The 18,922-nt window shown below is 42.1% G+C and overlaps 1 protein-coding gene across 2 annotated transcripts in view; it reads right to left on the reverse strand.

The window, feature by feature from the left end:
* Positions 1–4,496: 4,496 nt before the first annotated feature.
* OGFOD1 (2-oxoglutarate and iron dependent oxygenase domain containing 1) overlaps positions 4,497–18,922 on the reverse strand; it is a 32,768-nt gene continuing 18,342 nt past the window's right edge. The window contains exons 5-13 of one of the 2 annotated variants that reach the window (XM_065925360.1): positions 14,297–14,413; positions 13,630–13,721; positions 13,296–13,424; positions 12,910–13,023; positions 11,416–11,495; positions 10,541–10,854; positions 7,594–7,716; positions 7,105–7,163; positions 4,497–6,615 (exon numbers count right to left, since the gene is read on the reverse strand). In XM_065925360.1, coding sequence (XP_065781432.1) covers positions 6,454–6,615; positions 7,105–7,163; positions 7,594–7,716; positions 10,541–10,854; positions 11,416–11,495; positions 12,910–13,023; positions 13,296–13,424; positions 13,630–13,721; positions 14,297–14,413 — 1,190 coding nt within the window. In that variant the 3' untranslated portion in view covers positions 4,497–6,453. The remainder of the gene's footprint in view (positions 6,616–7,104; positions 7,164–7,593; positions 7,717–10,540; positions 10,855–11,415; positions 11,496–12,909; positions 13,024–13,295; positions 13,425–13,629; positions 13,722–14,296; positions 14,414–18,922) is intronic. The other variant, XM_065925361.1, reaches the window with a different exon arrangement.

The raw sequence follows: 18,922 nt of genomic DNA on the forward strand, positions 1-18,922 counted from the left end.
TCCTGTGAAGAGCAGGAAGCTAAAACAGATTTCTCCAGTTCGTTTTCAGCTGATGATCGAGGTGTGATTCAGCTTCCATTTCAGATGCAGTCACATGACACTTGAAATTTGAACTGAGATAAATGGGATGCTGGGCATGCATTTGACCAGTGTGGGTTACAGCAGAGGTTCTCTGTCTCTGAGGCTTGCCCATTGAGCGGAAATAGATTCAGGATAGTAGAAGACCTGGCATGATGTAGGCCTCTGAAGCTAGAGTGGCAGCTTCCTGGTTTTGCACAAGTTTTCTTGAATGGAGCACAGTTAAGCTGTTCAGAACCAGTAGCAGTAGCTGATGTAGTGGCTCAGAGTGATGTACATAATACAGGGTGCCTCCTGGTTTCATAAGCACCTACCTTCCTGATTTGGTAGGAGCAGCTCCTCTGGCAGCCTGGTTCTGCAGTATAGACTTGAGAAGAGATTCTGGAATTGCATCCTACAGGTTTTTTTTTTAACCACTTTAGTAATTCCATAAATCACCTGGCATGCTGTAATCCTTTTATTCAAATTGTCTAGCACATTGTCTAACCCGTTCTCTGCATCAGAATACTGACCAATATGCAGCTCCATAGAGGACATACAGAGAGAGGCCAGGCCTTTCCTCTGTGGTAACTTAACTTTACTAGTGTCCTCCATTTGGCTATGGAGGATTACCTCTCCCATTTCTGAAATTAGAGGAGTTCTAATTTTTATGAGACTAAGCCCCTATAACACCTTTGTTTTGCATTTTGAAATCTGTAAGCTCAAAAGACATCCTCATATATTACCTTCCACAATCTCCAAAGTAGTAAAGTATCTTTTATTTGCTTTAAAGAAGAGGAGACTGAAGTGCAGGGATTAAGTACTTACTAGAGTACTTGGCAAAACTGAAGTCCCACTGTGGGGTCTTTTTCTGGTTAGTCATGGTCTGACTTACACCTTTTTGAGATGATAATCTCTAGTTGGTGCTGGTTTTTCTAAAAGCATTTGCTTTTTTATTTTTAAAAATTCTATTTATATATTTTGGCAGTGCTGGGTCCTCGTTGCTACACACGGGCTTTCTTTTCTTTCAGCAAGTGGGGGCTACTCTCTTTAGTTTGGTGCTCAGGCTTCTCTTGTTGTGGAGCCTGGACTCCAAGAACACAGGCTTCAGTAGCTGTGGCACCTGGGTTTTGTGGAATGTGAAATCTTCCCAGACCAGGGATTGAACCGGTGTCCTCTGCACTGACAGCCAGATTCTTATCCACTGGACCACCAGGGAAGCCTGGTGCTGATTTTAAATTGCATGGCATTGTTTATTTCTAGGGACCCTTAAGGAATCATCTCATTAAAGGTTATTCTGTTGTTCTTCAGCCCCCAAACTCCTTACAACCTAAAAATATTCATGGACAAGGCTTGAAGGAGTCAGTCTGCAGTAGGATATCTTTCATAGTCCTGATCTATAGATTATAAATAGGTCATTTTCACATTAATCTGATCCTCTTACTATTGTCTCTTGAGTTCAGAGAGGCAGAATGTTTTCCACAGGGTCCCAGTGCTTGGTAAGTTGCAGTGTGGATTCTGAAACCAAGTAGTCATGGCCCTTTCTGCTATTTTAAAGTGATCCCCAGTGAGTAAACACTGCTACTGCTAAGTCGCTTCAGTCGTGTCTGACTCTGTGCGACCCCACAGACGGCAGCCCATCAGGCTCCGCCGTCCCTGGGATTCTCCAGGCAAGAACACTGGAGTGGGTTGCCATTTCCTTCTCCAATGCATGAAAGTGAAAAGTGAAAGTGAAGTCACTCAGTCATGTCTGACTCTTTGCGACCCCATGGACTGCAGCGTACCAGGCTCGTCCATCCATGGGATTTTCCAGGCAAGAGTACTGGAGTGGGTTGCCATTGCCTTCTCTAGAGTAAACGCTAGATGAGATGAAAATTGTTCATAAAACATTAATCCAGGATAATGATAAAAAGGATAAAACTTTTTATCCTCTTATATGTCATTCATGTTCAGCTTAGGGAAAAGAAAAGTGTTTGGTTATCAGCTAGTTCTCTATTTCGTTGCTGTATTTTTCTGTGGTAAGAGCATCTGAGTGCCTTCTAGAAGAATAAGAATAGCTTAAGTTCTATTTTTTCGTTGCTGAGTTTTGTTGTAGCTTTAAGTTAACGCTCTGCTTTCATTTAGAAGCTTGAGGATTCTGGTATCTGGGAGGATGCTTCTTGCCGTGTCCTTCTCCAGGGGATCTTCCTGACCCAGGAGCAAACTTGGGTCTCCCGCATTGCAGGCAGATTTTTTACTGTCTGAGCCACCAGAGAAGCCCTCTGGTACATCAAGGCTCAGTTCAAATGCTCTCTCAGGAGACCTTTCCTCTCCCATGTCTGTTCTTTAACTCTGATTATATTCTATGTTTATATAAATGTTAATCCTCTATTAAGTGCGAGCAAGGGCTGCAACTTAAGCAGCTCTGTCCTCCTATGATGCTGAGCCAATCCTTTGAGCAAGGAAAAGCATCTGCTATTCTCCATGAAGTGTCTGTCCTCAGTAAGCCTGTCAGTAGCTCCAGGAGTGAAAGAACTAGAAACTCGACAACTATTATGCAAACCTAGAAGTACTGTACCAGAATGATTTTCAGCATTATTAACACTTCACCTCTTATAATTAGCAGTTACAAATCTGCCAGTGGAGTCCTGTGATCACAAAACTAAGTCAACTGCAGTCTCACTTTTACACTAGTGTACAGTAAGACACCACGGCGGCCTGGTGTTTTGCATTTTTGCCTCTTCCCCATCTGGCCCCTGCCCACACTAAATGCTCTAGCTCATGAGTCATCTTTTCATCTGTGTGATACAGAAATCTGCTATTCCTGAAATGAAGCCACATTTGCAAGTTCCAAGTAGCTTTCAAAACTATTCTGTGTGGACTGATTTTACACCAGAGAAGGAATCATCTGTTTTTGTAGGAATAACCAGTTCACACAGGTTGAAGGGCCTGCCTCTGGTGTCACTCACTTTACCGAGAACCTTTGAACAAGGTTTGTATTTCTCATTCAGTTGTAACAGTGCTAAGTACACAATGATAGTGAAGAGAGATTGCAGCCAAAACTTATTTGTTGAGGAAATGCTGGTCTGGCAGAGGCAGCCCAAGCACTGTTACTTTTCAGTACTCTTTGGGAAAGAAATACTACATTCAGAGGAGTTTGGGAGGCAAGCTATAAGCTGTAGAAAAGCCATGTTCAAAATGTTAACAGCCTCTTTCTTGTCTGCATTTCATTTTTCTACATCTTTAAATGAGGGACTGAAATTAGATTATTTATAGGGTTCTTCCTTAAATAATTTTCCTTCTCAACAGAAATACTAATAGGCTCTCAAAATAACCTTATGAAAAAGTTCTTAATTTACATAATGGCTGACATGATAAAGGAAATCTGTCAAGGGGACTTGACCTTACACAGCTGTAGGGAGTGGCAAAGATATCTAAGTTTTCTAGTCTGAGGCTGCAAGTTGAAGTGCACAGGACAGGCAGTCGCAAAGGAGGTAGAGTTGGGAAGAACAAGCCGGAGCCCACCAGGACACATTAAAATCTGTGTCAGTTCTTGCCTGACCTCGACCCTGCATCAGAGAAGTTGAAAGAAGAGCCAGTGGAAGGTGGCGCAGTTGCAGGCGCAGACGCGGATTCACATTGAGAAGGTGGGCCACTAGGGAAGTTACTCAGTACAATGTGTGTGAGGTGCAGAGTGACTACTGCTTCATCCTGGCCCTCCGTATCTTGCCCAGGAACTTGTGGCTCAGTCTAACTAGAAACCCCCTTCAGTATTCTCTCCTGGAAAAACCCATGGACAGAGGAGCCTGGTGGGCTATTTAGTCCATGGGATTGCAAAGGGTCAGACACGGATTTAGTGACAGACTTTCTAACTGGAAAGAGGTTTTGGAATCCTGGGAAATGTAGTTCAGTCTAGCCAAATTGATACATTACACAGCACACAGTGGCTGGCACAGGCTGGTGGGATTCCAGGTGACCTTTATGTTTTTATATGTTGTATTCTTCACAATGAACATGTATTACAGAGATAATCTGATAAAAAGAGCTATTCTCTTTGGGGAAAAAATATCTTCCTTTATTAAAAGGAATTATAAGAATTAAGAGATGACATTTTTACAGGTGAACATCACAGCTTATACCTGAAAGAAGTATAAAAAAGATGCCCATGTTGTAATTCCTATTTTGCTGCTTAACAGTTGTCCATAGTGGCTCCAGGCCCTAAAAAAACTAAGATGAAGAATGAAATACTAAGGAAAAACAACTTCTTCATCACTGGGGACCTTCAGTGCAGAGAAGTGACCTGCAAGTTACACAATCCTTCGCAGCCTAAGAGAGGTACCGCTGTAGGTGATGTAACTGACAGCAACATCACAGTCTGGCTCTCAGGGACTCTCTCCCCTTGGACACCAGAATACTCTAGTGTACAGAAAACGTGTTGATAGGCCATAAACACACTGAGATTAAGGAGAATGTAATAAGTACATTTTAATGCTTGTGTAGGATGCTAAGACTTAAGACTCAGTGCTCCAGAGCTCTTAGATGTTACCTAGAACAACGAGTCTCAAACTGTTTTCCATACTTGGCACACACCTGCTCAGCCCTATTCCTGGGTTTATGCCACTAACATAAACATATTTTTATGTTAACAAAAGTAACATTACAGGATGACCTTCAGTCTGCAGGAACTTAAAAAGCAAGTTTGGAAATTTAAACCAACAAAAACAAAGCAGTAGTTGTAATCCCACCTGAGTGTCACTATGCTATGGTTAGAATACTGTGGTCCCCAAACCAGTATGCATGAAAAACGGTTCCCACCACGTCAATGGGAAAGACAATATATATAAGAACCAGTTCTAGGTATTATTTTAGTTCATCTTTTAAAAATTACTGTTTTATAACAACCAATACTGAATACTAGTATAGGAAATGTGTAAAATTTATAAATACCCCATATAATAAACATACATGCTAAAACTTTTTTTACCGATTGAGGTGCAAGATCAAAATTTTGAAACCATCAGCCTAAAGAAAGTGAAACTGTCTTCACTTAAATGCAAATTTTACTACTCAAAGTTTTAGGAGATAAAAAGGACAAAGCCCAATGCTTTTCCTACTAATTTGTAAAATCCAAAATAAAAGCTACTGCAGTAGCTCATCATAAATGTAAAAAAGACAAAGTTAGCAAGGAGACAGCACTGGAATGGAATGAGAAGCGCATCTTTCACCTCATGATGCAGTGACAGTGAGCGCCCACCCATGCAAACCCACGCACACAGGCGACAGGTATCATACCAGCCCCTTGAACAGTGCAGGGGAAGAAGAATGTAACAGAGGACAGCTGCTTGGCATTCTGATATGGCCTTTAACATCTGGTCTCTTAAAGAAAGGCTAGTTTGACAGATGACCCTACAGTATTTGGGAAATGAAAGTCACATAATGAGATTAGAATCATTTGGTTACACTGGAGGCTCGACTCCAGCGTGGAGCAGTCGTGGGCACCTGGAAACCACTGCACAGGGCAAGGTAGCCACCCCTGTCACTGATCAGAAGTCTCGGGGCCACGTGGTTTCAGACCAGGCTTTTTTCCCAAGGGAATATACTAAACATCGTCTTAAGTCTACACAATCCAGCGTCAGTGAAACAAAGCCATAGGCAGTGGGAGGAAGCCAGAGGGGCCCGGAATCAAAGGGGGTGTGAAGTTCTATAATCTTATAAACCAATGAGATTGGGAAGGACAGAAACTAGTCATAAATTTATGACTATATATTTATATATACTTTAAAAAAAAGTATATATAAACTTTCAACCACTGGAAACATGGATGAAGCTTGAAGATTTTACACTAAGTGAAATTAAGTCAGTCACAAAAAGACAAATATTATTTGTCTTATGAGGAACATGAGTTAGTAGATACCTAGAGACAAAGTAGAATGGTGGCTTCCACAGGCTAGGGAGGGGAAAGCAGGGAGTTACTATTTAATGGGGACAGAGGTGCAGCTGGGGAAGGTGGGAAAGCTCTGCAGATGCACGGTGGTGAAGGATGCAGGACCATGTGAATGTACTAATGCCAATGAACTGTACATTTCAAAATGGTTAAAATGGTACATTTTATGTCGTGTATATTTTACGACACACAGTTTTTAATCATTGAAGAAGCCAATATGGAAAATGAAGAACTGAATGTTAAAGACAAAACCCTTAAAAAAAAAAAAAAAAATCAAGAGGTAAGTACCTAGCTCCCAGCTCAAGGTCTAAACTGACGACAATCATCATGAGCCCTACTAAAGGACAGCCACACTCAGTTTTTAAGGCCGCTGTCACACAGGTCACCTTGTGGCTCTCCTTCATGCGATGTCTTAACTCTTCCGGCTGTGCCAGTACTCAGGAAAGGTCTTTTTCCAGCTTTGCCCTGCTTTGTCATTCGTAATAGACAAATGAAAAGTCCCAGAAACCTGTTCTGTTTGGGAAGCTTTTCTTTTGTTCTAGGCTTCGGTGATTAATGTGCTTGACAAATTTCAGAGTTTCTCTATCTCTGTAGACCAGTGCCAAAGAGTTGTTTTCTGGATTCACTGTTAGCAGCTGAAACAGGTAAATACAATGATACATCAGAACACAGATGATTCTCATCTCTTTTCTTAAACAGATTTTTCCATATCAAATACTCAAACTCTGGCGATAGGGATCTTTTAAAAGACCCTTTATCTTTATTAGGAAGAGCTATTGCTCTGTCTGTCAAGACATATTACAGCAAGCCCCATTCTAGTACATACCCAGAAAGGTTTTACCTCATGCATCTAGGTTTTCCTACCTTGAAAGATTCATGAAAATGTACCACCTGACTCTTCATTTATTTGGAATTTCTCAGCTGGGTAGAATGCCTAGGGATTATCCTCTAGCATCTTTACTGCATGCTTAGTACGTTCTACTAGAAATCAGAACCACTGCCAGATAGACCAACATGGATTTATCAGCTAAAGACACTGGCATAAAGTCATCAAAGTTGGGTCTCTGAAGAATGAAAACATTTTTAAGAACTAAAAGGATGGTTTGCTCTCAGAAGCAACTTACCTCTTCGTCTTCTCCTTTGGCAATGTAGGAGGTAAAGCCACCATACTCTGGCTCCCAGCCTTACAAAGGGCAAACAAACAGCATTCAGAAAGCTCTCACTGCAAGAGTTACATCATCTGTTTGAATCACTGATTCCATGCTGCTTAACACTGGGGGATCTGGGAGTTGAGTCGTACCCAACTCTGACTTAGGAGCCTGAATTTATCATTCAACCAACACTGAGTAAGAGCTGAAAACTAAAACATAAAATATACCTGCAACGACACTTACATAAAAGCTCTGGGGGGTTTCTTAGAGAGGAATTATTATTTGGTCCATCTCCTATACCTCGATCACAGATACAAATAGCACTCTGAGCTGGAAGACTGAAATTCATGACCTCTAAGACCCTTCCAACATAGGCTCCTGTGATCTGAGATCATAGCCAAGGCAGATAACTTCTGAATTGGTTCAGTTAGAGAGGGTCTCTCAGGAGTGACTGTCTCTTACCTTCACAGCCACAGTAGAGCAGTAAGTCCAGGGCAAATTCAGTCTTGCTGTTGTCATGGATTAAAGTGTAGTGACCGGTCTTCCAATGCCTCAGTTCCCCCTGGCATGTGGGAACACCTGATTCTAAGAAAAACATAACAGAAGGTCAGAAAAAAACTACCTTGATACCACTGCTAGATTGCATAAGAATGATAATTAGGAGTAGTACAGCACTAAAGAGAAACCATTTCCGTAAACCTTAAGCTGACCTGTGGCTCTATTATAATACTATATATAATACATAAGACTTATAATGAAAAAAAGTTGACTCTTTACCATGAATTTCAGATGGAGTATATACTCTAGCTGCCCACCCCCCATTTTAATAAATAATTATTTTTTAAGTAGAATTTTTTTAGAGCAGTTTACAGAAAACTTAAATTTCCCAGAAAGTACAGTTCCCCTATGCCTGTCACGCACAGCCCCTGCCCTTCCCTATCAGTTTCCTCTATTGCTAACATCCTGTCTCAGTGGGGTGGTTCTAACTGACCAGTGTCAGGAGACTAGTGTTAACTGATGTCCACGGTTTACATTAGGGTCACTCTTGGTGTTGTACATTTTACTGGTTTAATGACGTGTGTCCATTCCATCTGTCTGCACATGATTAAACCTCCTCTACTTTTAATAATTTCCTTCAACCTATTTGTCCAAGTAAGTCTTTCTTACGGTGATATTGGTTTCTTAGTAGAAAGAAACCACTCACCCTCCTCTCCTTTATGTTCTTGTGTTTTAGAATAAGTTTAGGTAAAGCCAGTGGTATTTCTCTCTACCATCTGTACTACTGTTCAGTTCAGTCGCTCAGACGTGTCTTGACTCTTTGCGACCCCATGAAATCGCAGCTCGCCAGGCCTCCCTGTCTACTCAAACCCATGTCCATCGAGTCGGTGATGCCATCCAGCCATCTCATCCTCTGTCATCCCCTTCTCCTCCTGCCCCCAATCCTTCCCAGCATTAGGGTCTTTTCCAATGAGTCAACTGTTCACATAAGGTGGCCAAAGTATTGGAGTTTCAGCTTCAACATCAGTCCTTCCAATGAACACCCAGGACTGCTCTCCTTCAGGATGGACTGGTTGGATCTCCCTGCAGTTCAAGGGACTCTCAAGAGTCTTCTCCAACACCACAGTTCAAAAGCATCAATTATTCTGCACTCAGCTTTCTTCACAGTCCAACTCTCACATCCATACATGACCAGTGGAAAAACCATAGCCTTGACTAGACAAACCTTTTTTGGCAGTGTAATGTCTCTGCTTTTTAATATGCTATCTAGGTTGATCATAACTTTCCTTCTAAGGAGTAAGCATCTTTTAACTTCATGGCTGCAATCACCATCTGCAGTGATTTTGGAGCCCAAAAAAATAAAGTCTGACACTGTTTCCACTGTCTCCCCATCTATTTCCCATGAAGTGATGGGACCAGATGCCATGATCTTAGTTTTCTGAATGTTGAGCTTTGAGCCAACTTTTTCACTCTGCTCTTTCAGTTTCATCAAGAGGCTTTTTAGTTCCTCTTCACTTTCCGCCATAAGGGTGGTGTCATCTACATATCTGAGGTTACTGATATTTCTCCCAGCAATCTTGATTCCAGCTTGTGCTTCATCCAGTCCAATGTTTCTCATGATGTACTCTGTATATAAGTTAAATAAGCTGGGTGACAATATACAACCTTGATGTACTCCTTTTCTTATTTGGACAGTCTGTTGTACCATGTCCAATTCTAACTGTTACTTCTTGACCTGCATACAGATTTCTCATGAGGCAGGTTAGGTGGTCTGGTATTCCCATCTCTTTCAGAATTTTCCAATTTACTGTGATCCACACAATCAAAGGCTTTGGTAGAGTCAATAAAGAAGAAGATATTTTTCTGGAATTCTCTTGCTTTTTCGATAATCCAGCGGATGTTGGCACTTTGATCTCTGGTTCCTCTGCCTTTTCTAAATCCAGCTTGAATATCTGGAAGTTCACGGTTCACGTATTGCTGAAGCCTGGCTTGGAGAATTTTGAGCATTAGTTTTCTAGCGTGTGAGATAAGTGCAATTGTGCGGTAGTTTAAGCATTCTTTGGCATTGCCTTTCTTTGGGATTGGAATGAAAACTGACCTTTTCCAGTCCTGTGGCCATTGCTGAGTTTTCCAAATTTGCTGGCATATTGAGTGCACTTTCACAGCATCGTCTTTCAGGATTTGAAATAGCTCAACTGGGATTCCATCACCTCCACTAGCTTTGTTCATAGTGAGGCTTTCTAAGGCCCACTTGACTTCACATTCCAAGATGTCTGACTCTAGGTGAGTGATCACACCATCGTGATTATCTGGGTCGTAAAGATCTTTTTTGTACAGTTCTTCTGTGTATTCTTGCCACCTCTTCTTAATATCTTCTGCTTCTGTAGGTCCATACCATTTCTGTCCTTTATTGAGCCCATCTTTGCATGAAATGTTTCCTTGGTAGCTCTGATTTTCTTGAGGCGATCTCTAGTCTTTCCCTGTACTATTGTTAGCCTAATAAACTGTGCTGGATGTTCTTCCTGCCCAGAATGCTCTTCCTATAGATACGTCTTGTCATTCAGACCTGAGCTTAACGACAGCTCAGCCAGACTGCCCCTGCATCCAAGAGGCCACCCTGGTCATTCCTCCGCACGTAACCCTACTCAGATTTCCTGCACCGCAACTATTATTCGACATCTTGTTGTTTGTGTATCATTTAATCTCTGGCCTCTCTCCTACTAGAATATATGGGCTCAGGGACAGCTGAGACTGTGTCTGTCTGCTTCTCCAGCTCCAGAAGCAGGGTCTAGCACATAAGTAAGTACTTAAGCACTTAAGTAAGTGCTTAAGAAATACCTGTTTACTGAATAAACCACTGAACTGTGACTACCTAATGGTAAACTAAGGACAGAACATAACAGCAGCTCACCTTTCTTTCCTTCGTCCTCCTCTGGCTCTGGGTCTGTCAGTCCATCACTCTGTAGACGGCTGTCGCTGGTGGCCGCCCGACTGTCCTCTGGCTCAGAAGAGCTGTGACCAGTCCCTTCTTCAGTGTTCTCAGCAGCAGAGACTGCATCTCGCTCCTTTTTGTCCTCGGGCTCATCTTCTTCTGAAGGTGCCAGGAAGTGAAGCTTCAGGCCTGTGAAGTTGGAAAGCAGCAGGAACATGGCCTCGGAGCGGAACAGCACCATGCAGTCCCTCAGGATGTCAGGAAGCTGGCTCTCCTCCGCCTTCTCGTAAAACCTGCCGGGCAGCAAGGCAAGGTGCTCATCACGTGACATGGATGGAACACCACTCACGGGATGAGAGCTGGTCATTAGCTTGGCACCCCTCTCCCTGAGCCCTGGCAGAGCTTCCGGAACCCCAATTTGTTACACACTGAGACTCTAGACTTCCCTGGTGGTCCCCTGTCTGAGAACCCACCTTGGGGTGCAGCGGACACTGGTTCCGTCCCTGCTCTGGGGAGACCCCACATGCTGTGGAGCAGCTACTGCAGCCTGTGTGCTCTAGGGCGCGTGCGCCACAACCAGAGAAACCACCGCAGTGAGACCCCATCACGCCACCACTAGAGAAAACCCGAGTGCAGCAACAAAGACCCCGCAAAGCCAATAAACAAATGTTTAAAAAACTGAGGTATAAATGACATATAACATTTAAAAAAAAACAGATCCTGTCAGGGTCGCCTACTGGATGTGCCTGAGAACAAAACATTAGGGCAAATGTCCTATAATTGGAGGTGAGCCTCACAGACAGACCAGGTAGATGCTAAATGCAGAAGCAAATGTCCTAAACGATGAGTTCTACCTTTTGTTAGGGGGACCTCGGCTGCTCCATTCCACACCTCCTCTCTCCAATGCCTCACACACCTCTGCAAATTTCTCAGGCTGGAGAATAAGAAAATGAAGCAGCATTTAGCAGAACTTTCTACATCCCACACTGGGTGCTGCAGCTACAGGCTCTGCAGAATCATTCTGGCCCATTCCCAACAGGGCCAGGTGATCTTCTTCACCCTTTCACACCAGATACCCCAGTCCTGACAGGGTGACGCGAGAGCAAAGGCTGGATAAATTGTCAGCATGCTTTAGCCAAGAGACCTGAGTGTCAATTTAGGCCATTACCTTATGTACCTGTATGTCTTATGTCAAACTGCTAGACCTCTAGGATTCCTGCATTTATAAAACAAGGATTTTTTTTTTTATGCAGATTCTTTAATTCATGTGAGGAGAAAAACTGCATTAATATAGTTATAACTAATTAAATTAATACACTATACATTACAACTGATATATTACATGATATTTCATTACATGAAAATGTCCATGTAATAATACATTCTTTAGGCCTCTGCTCATTCCCTTCATTTAATCAGCGTTCTAAATTTAAAAAGTTCAGTATAGTACAAGAAACTAATTAATCTAAATATTCCCCATAAGAGGCTTTCATAAGTACTTGTTTAAATGCAGTTTCCCAAGGAGTGCTCTACAACAGTAATCCTATCAGTTGTGAAACAGGAAAGAGGATTCCAAAGCATGGTTTATGTAAGTTGAATTAAATAGGATTAAAAAAGTTCATTTACTATAATACTTCTCAAATTCCTTAAAATGCTATTATCTGCTATATAATTTCAAGAGGCAGGATGTAGTGTGTCTCAACCTTTTTCTAATGTAGGGACAACTCTTGGGACTGTGATTCCATGGGACCCAGGGTCACCTGGGAAGCACCACACCTGTCTATGTGATCTCATTCAGTCATCATGACAGCTCTTCAGGATAGGCAAGGCCAGTATTATCCCAGTTTAACTGATGACAAAATAAAAGCGGAGACCTCTAATGATTTGCTGAGGTCAGTAAAACCAGAGCCAAGACGTGAATACGTCTTCTGACTTCTAACCTAGGTCTCTTTCCACTGTAAGGTGCCACCTCGTCATTCTCAAACATGTGTTATTAATTTGTTAATTAGTAATCTTTCTATTATTTAAAAGTAATCCAGTCATCAAAATGAATAGGGTGGGAACTACATAGCACTGCCCCACAGTATACAAGTGTGTGAGTGAGACAGAGTGTGTGTGATTAAGAGTGTAGAGAACTGGGGAATAAACACCCAAGAGACTCAGCCTACTAACATGCAACTGATACCAATGTCAGCTAGTATCATTTCATCATTTGAAGAGGATGATACAAAATTGTAACCAGGAACAAAACAAAACTAACAGCTCTCTAAGTGATGCCTGTTCACCCACCTAAGAAGCAAAGCTATGTGCCAAACATGGTATTATCAAGACAGGATTTGCTGGCCTACCTGAAGGAATTCTTTTAGGAGAATTTCAGAGCTTTCCTCAAATTCTTCTTGAATTTGAGCTTGGTATTCCATGTCAAGATAAGTAGGGTTGATCCAATCATACAAAATTTCATGCTGGAAAGGAGCAGCAGATGTGAAGGGTAAGTTAATTATTCCCTCTGCTTTTGTTCTGCCATCATGTCATACCAGTAAAATCAGACTTCATACTCCCAATTCAGGGGGCCTGGGTTCAATTCCTAGTCAGGGAACTAGATCCCTGCAATCCCTGCAACTAGATCTGTGCTGCAATGAAGACCCAGTGCAGCCAAATAAATAAAAAAGAGAAAAGCAAATGATATGCCACAGCTTCTAAGATGAGAATCCCAGCAACAAGAATTTATCCTTACATCTTGCGGGATGTGAGGGCTCCGAGTTATGAGAGGTTCAAAGTAGATGGGAGGCCTGGTCAGTGAAGGACCATGAAACCAGCCACTGATGGACAAACGTGACTTTTCTTCGGACAAGACCTCAGACACCTGTGAGGACAAGACAAGCAGTACATCAGCATAAAGATGAGGGGTGAAGATTACTAGCCACAGCTCACTAATCTCAGGACCCTTAACACTAGGTGTGAAAACCACCTGGCCGGGTAGTCCAACAGGAAGCTGCCACATTTAGAAAGGGGGAGACTGAAAAGCATGCTCTCTGGCACTCTATGTATTTGTGGTTCACAGTCTTTACCTGGTGAAAGGATACTGGAGACACTTCAAAGAAAACCAGTGTGTTCCACGAAGGGATAAGGGACTTGACAATCTGCTTCGGCTGAAAGTGTTCTGCGCCGGGAGAGAACACATCCATAAACAAGCTTCATCATCATTAACCACTTCCAGGCTGCCTTGTTTCCACCTTGACAATTTGCAAATTTCTAAGGGTAGTTAGATGTCCCCTTCAGATCCCCAAATGCCACCCCCTTCCATCTGTTTCTCTTAACAGTTCTGCTAAGCGACATCTGTTCTTACTCCACCATGCATTACTGATGAAAGTTGGAAAAAGTTCTGAACAACTTCTGGAGTCAAGTTCTGGTGTCAGTCATTAAAAACAAACAAAAAAGGACCCTGACCTCCTGGCAGATTCATAACCAAGGGCGGCTGTACATGCGCTCTACACTTCCATGGCCAGCATTCAGAACCAGGATCTGACTGTTCCTCATCTTAAATCAACTCCAGTTTATCTCTGGAGGAATCATTATTTCAAGCACAACCCAGAGAGGTGACTGTCAGGGCTGGCATTTGATGCCCCTGTGGTTGTCAGGGTGATGGATGGCTTCCATCTCCTCTGACGAGCACAGACATTGCGTGTAAGAACTTGGAAGTGTCTGCTGGTGTTGAAGTGCATGCCTCTGTCTTACCGTCAACGCTGAACAGGTCCAGGGTGCCCCCCAAGCTGGCATCCCAGGGAGGAACCAGGTAAAGAATGAAGGCGATCCGGCGCCCTTCCAGCTCGTCATCGTGACAGAGCAGGGCATCTGCAACAGATGAGCGCATGCCATGATGTCCCCGAGTGGGCAATGGACAGCTGCCTGCCTCTGTGCTTACTATCAGTCCCTCTGCCAGTCCTCTGTAACGGCAGCTCCTCCAGCTTTATTACAGCACTACTTCTCCTCTTATAATTACAGAAAGAAAACTGTCAATGCAGAAAACTCTAAAAACACAGAAGAACACACAGAGACAGTCACTTCCATTATTTTTCCAACATACATGTATTTGCCTTTTAAAAATAGTATCCTACAGTGGTTCTTTTGTTGACTTTTTAAAAAAAATTACATGGCAAACGTCTTTTCCATATCACTATAAACACTTCTCATCTCTTCCAAGGCAAACCATGCAACATGACATTAATCCAAGTCTACACCCCAACCACTAACGCTTAAGAAGCTGAACGACTCTATAAAGACCTACAAGACCTTCTAGAACACATACATACACACATAAAAGATGTCCTTTTCATCACAGGGGACTGGAATGCAAAAGTGGAAAGTAAAGAGATATCTAGAGCAACAGGAAAGTCTGGCCTTGGAGTACAAAGTGAGGCAGGGCAAAAGCTAACAGTTTTGCCAAGAGAACACATGGTCACAGCAAAAACCCTCTTCCAACAACACAAGAGACAACTCTACACATGGACATCACCAGATGGTCAATACCGAAATCAGACTGATTATATTCTTTGCAGAGAAGATGGAGAAGTTCTTATACAATCAGCAAAAACAAGACCGGGAGCTGACTATGGCTCAGATCATCAGCTCCTTACTGCAAAATTCAGGCTCAAACTGAAGAAAGTAGGGAAAATCACTAGGCCATTCAGATATGACCAAAATCAAATCCCTCATGATGATACAACTCTCACATCCATACATGACTACTGGAAAAACCATAGCCTTGACTAGATGGACCTTTGTTGGCAAAGTAATGTCTCTGCTTTTTAACATGCTGTCTAGGTTAGTCATAACTTTTCTTTCAAGGGGTAAGCGTCTTTTTATTTTATGGCTGCAGTCACCATCTGCAGTGACTTTGGAGCCCAAAAAAATAAAGTCTGACACTGTTTCCCCATCTATTTGCTATGAAGTGATGGGACCAGATGCCATGATCTTAGTTTTTTGAATGTTGAGTTTTAAGCCAACTTTTTCACTCTCCTCTTTCAGTTTCATCAAGAGGCTTTTTAATTCCTCTTCACTTTCTGCCATAAGGGTGGTGTCATCTACATATCTGAGGTTACTGATATTTCTCCCAGCAATCTTGATTCCAGCTTGTGCTTCATCCAGCCCAAATTTCTCATGATGTACTCTGTATATAAGTTAAATAAGCTGGGTGACAATATACACCCTTGATGTACTCCTTTTCTTATTTGGAACCAGTCTGTTGTACCATGCCCAGTTCTAACTGTTGCTTCTTGACCTGCATACAGATTTCTCATAAGGCAGGTTAGGTGGTCTGGTATTCCCATCTCTTTCAGAATTTTCCACAACTTATTGTGATCCACACAGTCAAAGGCATTGGCATAGTCAATAAAGCAGAAATAGATGTTTTTCTGGAACTCTCTTGCTTTTTTGATGATCCAGCAATATTGGCAATTTGATCTCTGGTTCCTCTGGACTGCAAGGAGATCCAACCAGTCCATCCTAAAGAAAATCAGTCCTGAATGTTCATTGGAAGGACTGATGTTGAAGGTGAAACTCCAATACTTTGGCCACCTGATGCGGAGAGCTGACTCATTTGAAAAGACCCTGATGCTGGGAAAGACTGAAGGCAGGAGAAGGGAACAACAGAGGATGAGATGGTTGGATGGCATCACCAACTCAACGGACAAGAGTTTGAATAAACTCTGGGAGTTGGTGACAGACAAGGAGGCCTGGTGTGCTGCAGTCCATGGGGTCCCAGAGAATCCACACGACTGAGCGACTGAACTGAACTGATGACTATACAGTGCAAGTGACAAATTAGATTCAAGGGATTAGATCTGGTAGACAGAGTGCTTGAAGAACTAAGGACAGAGGTTCTTAACACTGTATAAGAGGTGGTGACCAAAACCATCCCCTCAAAAAGGAAATGCAAGATGGCAAAGTGGCTGCCTGAGGAGGCCTTACTGAGAAAAGAAAAGAAGTAAAAGGCAAAGGAGAAAGGGAAAGATATACCAAACTGAATGCAGAGATCTAGAGAATAGCAAGGAGAGATAAGAAAGCCCTCTTAAGTGAACAATAAAAAGAAGTAGAGAAAAGCAATAGAATAGGAAAGACTATAGGGATTTCTTCAATAAAATTGAAGATACCAAGGGAATATTTCATGTGAAGATGGGCACAATAAAGGACAGAACGGTATGGACCTAACAGAAGCAGAAGATATTAAGAACAGGTGGCAAGAATATACAGAAGAATTGTATAAAAATGGTCTTAATGACCCAGATAACTGTGATGGTGTGGTCACTCACCTAGAGCCAGTCACCCTAGAGTATGAAGTAACGTGGGCCTCAGGAAGTATTACTACAAACAAAGCTAGTAGAGGTGATGGAATTTTCAAATCCTAAAAGATGATGCTGTTAAAGCGTTGTGCTCAATATGCCAGTAAATTTGGAAAACTCAGCAGTGGCCACAGGACTAGAAAAGGTCAGCTTTCATTCCAATCCCAAAGAAAGGCAATGCCAAAGAATGGTCAGATAACCATATAACTGCACTCATTAAACATGCCAGCAAGATTATGCTCAAAATCCCAGATGTCTAACAGACACATGAAAAGATGTTCAACATTGCTCATTAGAGAAATGCAAATCAAAACTACAATGACATATCACCTCACACCTGTCAGAATGGCCATCATCAAAAAGTCTACAAACAATAAATGCTGGAGAGGGTGTGGAGAAAAGGGAACCCTCTTGCACTGCTAGTGGGAATATAAACTGATACAGCCACAGTGGAAGACAGTATAGAGATTCCTTAAAAAACTAGGAATAAAACCACCATATGACCCAGCAATCCCACTCCTAGGCATATACCCTGAGGAAACCAAAACTGAAAGAAACACATGTACGCCAAGGTTCACTGCAGTACTATTAACAATAGCTAGAACATGGAAGCAACCTAGATGTCCATAAACAGATGAACGGATAAAGAAGTTGTGGTACATATACACAATGGAATATTACTCAGCCATAAAAAGGAACACATCTAAGTCAGTTCTAATGAGGTGGATGAACCTAGAGCCTATTATACACAGTGAAGTAAATCAGAAAGAGAAAGATAAATATCACATACTAACAAATATATATGGAATCTAGAAAGATGACAATGATGAATTTATTTGCAAGGGAGCAATGAATAAACAGACAGAGAACAGACTTATGGACATGGCGAGAGGGAAGGAGAGAGGATGAGACGTATGGCGAGAGTAACATGAAAACTTGTACCACATGTAAAATAGAGAGCCAATGGGAATTTGCTGTATGCCTCAGGGAACTTAAACCGAGGCTCTGAATCAACCTAGAGGGGTGGGATGGGGAGGGCAGTGGGAAGGAGGTTCAAGGGGGAGGAGACATATGTACACCTATGGCTGATTCATGTTGAGGTTTGACAGAAAACAAAATTTTGTAAAGCAATTATCCTTCAATTAAAAAGCAAATAAATTTTTAAAATATATGCTCAAAATCCTTCAAGCTAGGCTTCAGCAGTACATGAACCAATCAGATATACAAGCTGGATTTAGAGAAGGCAGAGGAACCAGAGATCAAACTGCCACCACCTACTGGATCATAGAAAAAGCAAGGGAATTCCAAAAAAACCATCTACTTCTGCTTCATTGACTATGCTAAAGCCTTTTACTGTGTGGATCACAACAAACTGTAGAAAATTCTGAAAGAGATGGGAATATCAGAGACCTGCCCTGTAGAAAATTCTGAAAGAGATGGGAATATCAGAGACCTGCCCTGTCTCCTGAAAAACCTGTATGCATGACAACAAGCAACAGTTAGAACCGGACATGGAACAACAGACTGCTTCCAAATAGGGAAAGGAGTACGTCAAAGTTATATATTGTCACCCTGCTTATTTAACTCATATGCAGAGTATACCATGCGAAATGCCAGGCTGGATGAAGCACAAGCTGGAATCAAGACTGCTAGGAGAAATATCAGTAACTTCAGATATGCAGATGACACCACCCTTATGAAAGAAAGTGAAGAGGAACTAAAAAGCCTCTTGATGAAGGTGAAAGAGGAGAGTGAAAAAGCTGGCTTAAAACTCAACATTCAAAAAACCATGGCATCTGGTTCCTTCATGGCAAATAGATGGGGAAACAATGGAAACAAGTGACAGGTTTTATTTTCTGGGGGTCCAAAATCACTGCGGTTGGTGACTGCAGTCACAAAATTAAAACACGCTTGCTCCTTGGAAGAAAAGCTATGATAAACTAAGCATATTAAAAAGCAGGGACATCACTTTACCACAAAAGTCCATCTAGTCAGAGCTATGGTCTTTCCTGTAGTCATGTAT

The sequence above is a fragment of the Muntiacus reevesi genome, chromosome 2, assembly GCF_963930625.1.
Source record: "Muntiacus reevesi chromosome 2, mMunRee1.1, whole genome shotgun sequence".
Taxonomy (NCBI): Eukaryota; Metazoa; Chordata; class Mammalia; order Artiodactyla; family Cervidae; genus Muntiacus; species Muntiacus reevesi.